Genomic DNA, 8,355 nt, shown 5'->3' on the forward strand with positions numbered 1-8,355 from the left:
GATAAACAATCACGGAACACATCGGGGGAGGGGGGAGGGGGTGGGGGGGGTTGATCTATTGATTTTTTTGATCATTATGTTGGCAATCTCATCTGTGCGTCAACGATTGTTCACCATTAAAATTATAATTTCTCCAAAGATGAATGTGCGTGTGATTTCAGACATTTTGTTTTCGTCGGAGATGGAACTTCCAGGGAAGATATTCACCAAAATTTCACCAAAGTGGGACGGATGTCAAATCCAATTTCGCTCTGACTGTGATCTCCAGAGATTGTTGGATGGAATTTTATTCAGTTGTTCGTGTTAGAAATCGAGATTAACATTCACGGTAACGCTCATCAAAAACACCTGCGATTGATGTGTGTGGAGCATTGACTGTGGGTGCGCTCCAGGTATCGACGGTGCACCTTGTGCATCAAATTACGGTGTAAATTATTTTTTTTTAATCATGTCTCGTAATTACTCTGTGGGTGGTAAATGTGGGGAGAATCACAGACAAAATCGGACAACGTCGTGAATATTTTATTTGTAATTCAAACTCATTTTAACTTTTTCTGTAATTTACTACATTCCGTTCTTCTCTGTGTCTGTTTCAGATTTCTGTCTCAAGTCACCAATTTGGTGAATTCTTCCTGTTCTCTGAGATCGTGAAAATCATTGTTTCCACAAAGAGACGAATTTCTAACATTTCACATCCCAGTACTTCATGAGGTTTTTTGGAAGGAGGGAAATGGGTTTGGACCAATGTGTACACGGTGCATGCAGGGAGGGGATTCAAGTTTACACCACATTGGTGTATGTAATACATAGATAGCAAACCTGGATTCAGACCACATTTTCCTTGAAACATTATGTCAACAAGACCTACAGATGTGACGTCATCATGAAAAAATACATCATCACTTTTCAAGACAAACCCGACATTATGACTTTTCATGACAAATATGACATCATCACCCATCTTACTTCATCGCAATAATAATAAAATAACAATAATGATTATAATAATCGTTATCATTATTATGATTACGAGCAAATACAACCCGTCGCTTCAGTGACGGCATTATCGGGGTTGGGGGGGGGGGACGAGAAGATACACCAATGAACAAAGTCTTCCCTTCATGAAAACATGCTGGGAATTCACCAAGACCTACCTTGCAGTGTCTTACAACTACAGTACCATACATCCTCTGGAACTCACAAAACCAGGGGTGGGCAAACACAATCAGAGGGGCTCAGCAGCCACAATCGGGGGAGAGGCACCGAATAAAAAAATATTTATTAAATAAACATTTCATCAATGTTTTTATTGTCGTTTTAATGCACAAAATATTTCTCAGGTCAGGAATGAACCACGAACAATATGAATGATTAACATGATCCACATTTAACGATCCACAATTCACATCACATGACATGAGTGGTTGTGAGTGGTGACAACACAATGGGAACACAGAACATGTTTAGAACTTTTAAACATTTAATTTTAGACTGAAGGACAGGAGACAGAACGATGATAGAAACTGAAAAACGGAGAAATGAACGGATCAGGCCCGACGAGGCCCATTAATAAAATATCTGAAATCAATCACAAAATAAAATTTACAAAACAAAATGATAAAAGTGAAGTCTAAATGTTTGGAGTGAAGAGAAATGTTTGAAAATTGTTAAAATGACATTTATAACGGGAAGATATTAAATAATCAAACCGGTATCACTGAGCTTTGTGGGAGAGAAGAATTTAACTCTTCATCAGAACAATGGAGCTCATACAGCCTTTCACAAGACAAGGGACAGGAACAGACTTCAGCTGGTTGGTGTGCAGAACCAGATGTGTGAGACTGGTTAGTTTATCAAACACTCCATTCGGGAGAGACTGGAGCTGGTTTTTGTTCAGAAGCAGATGTGTGAGACTGGTTAGTTTATCAAACACTCCGTCAGGGAGAGACTGGAGCTGGTTTTGGTTCAGAGCCAGAAGTGTGAGACTGGTTAGTTTATCAAACACTCCGTCAGGGAGAGACTGGAGCTGGTTTTGGTTCAGAGCCAGATGTGTGAGACTGGTTAGTTTATCAAACACTCCGTCAGGGAGAGACTGGAGCTGGTTTTGGTTCAGAAGCAGATGTGTGAGACTGGTTAGTTTATCAAACACTCCGTCAGGGAGAGACTGGAGCTGGTTTTCGTTCAGAGCCAGATGTGTGAGACTGGTTAGTTTATCAAACACTCCGTCAGGGAGAGACTGGAGCTGGTTTTCGTTCAGAGCCAGATGTGTGAGACTGGTTAGTGTATCAAACACTCCGTCAGGGAGAGACTGGAGCTGGTTTTGGTTCAGATGCAGTTCCTTGAGTTTGCTTAGTTTATCAAACACTCTGTTAGGAAGAGACTGTGGACCGTTTTTGCTTCACATTTGGCTCTTTTAGTTTAATCACCTCATAATTAAACACCGAATTATATATATATATATATATATATATATATATATATATATGTATATATATATATATATATATATATATATATATATATATATGTATATATACAAGTAAATGGTACATTTGGGAGCGAGATTAAACTTTATACTTGAAGGGATTACGTGTTGGGTTTTTTAATTTTGAGATTATTGGGTTTTAGAGTTTTGCTTCATTTTGTTTTGTCGTAAACCCTCCGATATCGTCAAGGTTGTGTTCCTGGAAAATTCTGTAATAGTTAAATCCATGATCGTGAAACCAAGGATGGATGGCATGAGGGGGTTTAGTTCGGTTCCTGGATTTCAAGAAAATATCGAGGAGGATCTATGGCAGCGAGAAATAATCACGTTACAATTTATACATAAACACACACACACACACACACACACACACACACACACACACACACACACACACACACACACACACACACACACACACACACACACACACACACACACACACTATCATGTTACATTGAAATAAAGATGTATATTCAATAAATACGCTGTGCATTAAACAAAAACACAAGAGTTTTACCTTTTAAATTTATCATAAAACAGCGAGGTGGGTGAGGATAAACATGTATTAAGTAGTCGTTCGTACTCTACGTTACTCTGCAGTAAATAGAAAACACAAGTCTTAGCTCAGAAATGATGATGATGTTGGAGGGGGAGGTTAGAGAGATTTGGATGTAGAACTTGCGATGGCTGTTGGATAAAATATAATCGAGAACATGATGAAGTCACCTGCTGCATTGCCATATAATATAAGAGGGTAAAACAATCTGTAGCCACCTTGATCCAGATCAGATCTTCCTTGCTTCGACAGGAAGGTATGAGATGGTATCCTCTTCCAAAATAATCCCCTCTTTTTGGCGTTAAAAACTTGCTCCAGCATAAACCCCTTCACCTCGATAAGTTCCATAAGCCGTGGTTGAACTGAAGCCTTGGGTCCTGATTGCCTCCTGAAAACGTTGGTAAATCCACAATGGTTTCTCCCGTACACCAATCCGCTCAAAGTCCGAATAAATACAGAATGCTCTCTCCTGTACACCGGTCCACTCAAAGTACGAGTAAATCCACAAAGATTCCTCCCACACGCTGATCCACTCGTTTTTTAATTTTTCAATTCAGCGGAGCCGATAACCACTCGGTGAGTTTTCCGTGAAAAATCTGAGTGTAATGGCAACGGTTCTGGTTGAGTTGGTATGGAATGATCCTTTTATAAACTCCCCACACACACTTTATAAAATTCCCATCTTTTTCTTGCATATGGCAGCTGAGCTGCTGGGGTAGCTATCATTTCCTGGAAGCACAACTGTGTCGCTGATGCAGTGCCCCTCTATCAGTACACACTGGTACTCATTTCGCTGACCTCGGAAGGACGAAAGGCTGAGTCAACCCCCTGGTGTATTAATTCAATGGCAAACGGGGCTTGAACTCAGGACGCGAGGATCCCAAGCCACCAGCCGAACCACTAAGTCAACACCAGGCTAGTTACTATTCCCATTATTTGATGTTTAAAAAAAAGAACAAAACAAATTGCAGTGTCTTCATAATGGAGTATTTGATAAACTCACAGAACTAACGGTGCCTCCTGAAAGGATTTCATTGGAATAAACTTCAGTCCATTCCGAGTGGAGTATTTGATAAACTTACACAACTAAAACATCTGGAGCTGCAATACAACCAACTGAAGTCTGTTCCTGATTCCATGTCGAAATTCAAGCCTTTAATGAACAAACTCATTTCACCTCAAAACACTTTACTTTAAAATATTGCATACATGCTATTTCTATTTCTATCGCAAAAGATTAAAATTGAAAAGTTATGTCATAACGGTGTATTTATTTATTGTTTGTCGAATCAAACAATTTTCCCAAATATCCAAATTAAATACCAGACTTCCAAAAAGACAGTAAACTCATTCAAGGTTTTGTTTCATGGAAACAATTGTCTAATTTGTAATTAATACGAATTATTGTCAGTGTGTGTGTTTGTGTCTGTCCTCGAGAACTCCAAAAACCATGAAACCTCAAAGCCTGAAAATTTGTATGCATACTATGGGAACTCCAAGGAAGTGCAAGAGTGAAAATTGGGTGTTTGGGTTAATTAAAACACCCCTTTTGAAGATAATTAACAGCCTTATTTAATTATATCCTTCATTAGGCGATCCTCGGCGACATAGCTCTCTGGAGTCTTAAGGTGTTTCCTGGGTTACCTCGCTGGGGTCTGAGGCCACCATGTTTTTTGGTCTTCTCAACCATGGTTCGACTTGGAACAGACTGCAACGATTTCTTAAAGATGAAGTTTATTTTTTCACTTTCCTCACTCATATTATCGAATTCCTGATCATATAACGTACAAATTGTTGGATACTTTGCAATACTTATGAACATCGGGAAACAGCAGCGTTTGTGGCTTTATTTGATTTCCGCACATGCCATAACCTCGATAATCTCTGAAACTGAGCCGAATTTCAAAATTTAAGCTCCAGAATTGAACTTAGCAGCAGTTCCGATGACTAAAAAATTGTTCATTTCTCCAATTCGGAAATTGTTTTGGGCGTCTCCGGGAGGTGTTTGATGTAACGGATCATTGCTTTCCAAGCCAACCATTCCTTATCAAACGTTTTGTTGAAGTGCTTCCTTGAGTGCTTAAGCCACTTGGCGAGCACTCCACAATATTCACAGTCACTGAATACCTTATATCGATCGATTTGAACAAAGGTCAGGAGCCGCTTGCCTGTGTTGCCCACATGTTGTTCTGTGGTGCACTGGGCAGTGGCTGGCTCACTAAAAATGTGAAATTTTATTTTCCACAATGTTTCCCCTTTATGTATGATCTTCCATTAAACATCACTTTGACGTCGAGAAATACAAATAAATATTAAACATTTCATTTTTAAAAGTTTCTTCAACCGTTTCATGGAGTGCTTGGTGAAGGTACTTGGTGCACGTTATTCAAGCTTCAATAGTGATACCATGGTAGGAAGGCAAAAAAAAAAATATGATCACAATGAGTAAAAAATGTTTTCAATTGTTATGAAGTAATGAATCGCCAAATCACGGCATGCAAACCGAGAGGTAAGCATGCTCGCTCTAAGCTGTGTAGCCTGGGTTTGAATCCCAAAGCAGCTACAAACTGTCATACTGGTGTTTCATTGGCAGGGTATTTCATCAATGTGTGTGCCATCTCTCAGATGGACGTTAAACCGGGTGTCACATCTGCCAGAATCCCTCTCCCCAAGTCTCTCTCTCCTCTCTCTCTCTCTCTCTCTACCACCCCTCTATCTCTCTCCAACCCCTCCACCTCCCCTGCTCCCCACCCTCCCCCTTTGTAGAGGGGACTGCAGCATGTACGAATCAGATTCAGAGTGAGTTTACTGGAGGGGTGCAAATGTTGCTGCACATACGAGTGTGCATGCATGCAGGCAGACCTTTGCCAGGTAAATAGCATGGGGTTTAAATGCTCCCGCACGGGTCTCTAAAGTGTGTGTGTGTGTGTGTGTGTGTGTGTGTGTGTGTGTGTGTGTGTGTGTGTGTGTGTGTGTGTGTGTGTGTGTGTGTGTGTGTGTGTGTGTGAGAGAGAGAGAGAGAGAGAGAGAGAGAGAGAGAGAGAGAGAGAGAGAGAGAGAGAGAGAGAGAGAGAGAGAGAGAGAGAGAGAGAGAGAGAGAGAGAGAGAGAGAGAGAGAGAGAGAGAGAGAGAGAGAGAGAGAGAGAGAGAGAGAGAGAGAGAGAGAGAGAGAGAGAGAGAGAGAGAGAGAGAGAGAGAGAGAGAGAGAGAGAGAGAGAGAGAGAGAGAGAGAGAGAGAGAGAGAGAGAGAGAGAGAGAGAGAGAGAGAGAGAGAGAGAGAGAGAGAGAGAGAGAGAGAGAGAGAGAGAGAGAGAGAGAGAGAGAGAGAGAGAGAGAGAGAGAGAGAGAGAGAGAGAGAGAGAGAGAGAGAGAGAGAGAGAGAGAGAGAGAGAGAGAGAGAGAGAGAGAGAGAGAGAGAGAGAGAGAGAGAGAGAGAGAGAGAGAGAGAGAGAGAGAGAGAGAGAGAGAGAGAGAGAGAGAGAGAGAGAGAGAGAGAGAGAGAGAGAGAGAGAGAGAGAGAGAGAGAGAGAGAGAGAGAGAGAGAGAGAGAGAGAGAGAGAGAGAGAGAGAGAGAGAGAGAGAGAGAGAGAGAGAGAGAGAGAGAGAGAGAGAGAGAGAGAGAGAGAGAGAGAGAGAGAGAGAGAGAGAGAGAGAGAGAGAGAGAGAGAGAGAGAGAGAGAGAGAGAGAGAGAGAGAGAGAGAGAGAGAGAGAGAGAGAGAGAGAGAGAGAGAGAGAGAGAGAGAGAGAGAGAGAGAGAGAGAGAGAGAGAGAGAGAGAGAGAGAGAGAGAGAGAGAGAGAGAGAGAGAGAGAGAGAGAGAGAGAGAGAGAGAGAGAGAGAGAGAGAGAGAGAGAGAGTCTTTGGTCATTAAGCATAACATATCATTCTCTTTGCTCTCCCCACCTCTCCCCTCCCCTTCCTTGCACTTCCCCCTTCCTATCTCCCACTTCGTCACCCCCTCCCAGCTTCCCCTCCCTCCCTTTCCTCCATTTCCTCTGCCTCCGTTCCCTCCTCTATTTCTCCATTCCGCCTCTCTTGCTCTCTCATCCCTCCTTTCTCTCCCTCCCTCTTTCTCCCCCTCCCCCACAATCCTTAATTTCCCCGACAACGAAGCGACTGGTTGTATTTGCTCGTATTTCATAAAAGGGGTGGTAGGATATCCTCCAGGTGTGCACTCCCCTGTTATGCAATGGTTGTTTCCATGGCTCCTTGTCCCACACCAATGATCAAGTCTCGTTAAACAGGTGACCTAACTCGATCTGGTGTACACGACTAGAGACAATTTTTTGATTGAATAATTATCTACCCACATATACCTGTTATGTTATTCTTGGTCTGGTTTCTATAAAAAACAAGAAAATGTACAAAAATTTATTGCTGAATAATTAAGTGGTTCGGTCATCCCCTCCAACAGAGAGTGCTATGTAATCCAGTTTCCAAAGTGTTTTTCCATGTTTGGACAAGTTCGTGAAACGGCCGTCTGTGTTGTCCTTGTTCGGAATGGTGCTCTTCACTGGAGGATAGATACAGAAAGAAGTTCAGAATGTGTGGATGTGGAATCTATCTATAACTGTGTATTAAAAACCAAGTAAAATTGGGAAAGTGGGAAAGGTGATCTGCAGTGCGTACGGAAAGCCTACACCCCCTTTCAAAATTTTCATCTTTTGTTTCCTTATATCCTGGAATTAAATTGTGTTAAATCAAACCTTTTCCACCATTATTTACACATCATAACCCAAAACTTCCAAGTGAAAAACAAATTCTACAAATTTCAGAAAATATATAAAAATTACAAAACCAGAATATCTTGGTTGGATAAGTGTCCCCTTAGTTAAAACTTGGTGGAAACACCTTTGACATCAATTACAGCTGTGAGTCTTTTCGGATAGGTCTCCACCAGCCTTGCCCACCTTGAATGGGCCTGTGTCATCCTTTTTAACTGATTGAACACACCTGTGGCATTCTTTAGATGGTCCGCCATAGAAGACATGACCACGTTCTATCCCAATGAAAATCCTCCAAAGGATAAGAGAGACCGTGCCATCTTCTCTTGTATGCAGCTTGTGAGAGACGACAACACAAGGGTGAACACAGAACATGTTTACTGCAGAACGTTTGAATAAATACTTTTGGGGCGAAGGACAAGGAGAGGGAACAATGATGGAAACAGCAAAACAAAGGAATGAACGAATCATGCCTGTTGAGGCCCAATAAGAAAAAATATATCTGAAACCAACCACAAAATAACATTTACAAAAACAAATTGATAAAAGTGTAGCCGAAAGGTTTGCAGTGACGAGAGAGATGTTTC

The 8,355-nt window shown here is 41.5% G+C and overlaps 1 protein-coding gene across 1 annotated transcript; it reads right to left on the minus strand.

Annotated features, from left to right (window-relative positions):
• Window positions 1-1,741: 1,741 nt before the first annotated feature.
• On the minus strand, window positions 1,742-8,143 carry LOC147012364 (uncharacterized). The gene is made up of 2 exons (XM_085856385.1): window positions 7,955-8,143; window positions 1,742-2,380 (listed from the first exon to the last, which is right to left on the minus strand). Exons 1-2 carry the CDS (start codon window positions 8,141-8,143, stop codon window positions 1,742-1,744), a joined length of 828 nt encoding a protein of 275 aa, XP_085712511.1.
• Window positions 8,144-8,355: the final 212 nt, after the last annotated feature.

The sequence above is a fragment of the Eptatretus burgeri genome, chromosome 15 (assembly GCF_056783735.1).
Source record: "Eptatretus burgeri isolate ZD-2024b chromosome 15, Ebu_testis_v1, whole genome shotgun sequence".
NCBI classification, from domain to species: Eukaryota; Metazoa; Chordata; class Myxini; order Myxiniformes; family Myxinidae; genus Eptatretus; species Eptatretus burgeri.

What these genes read in the sequence shown, in the direction of transcription:
- LOC147012364 (XM_085856385.1), bottom strand. Translation starts at nt 8,143, where the DNA reads ATGTTCTGTGTTCACCCTTGTGTTGTCGTCTCTCACAAGCTGCATACA. An exon ending in ATGACACAGGCCCATTCAAG is followed by an intron (nt 2,381 to 7,954) that starts GTGGGCAAGGCT and finishes AACGGTCCACAG; the next exon opens with TCTCTTCCTAACAGAGTGTT.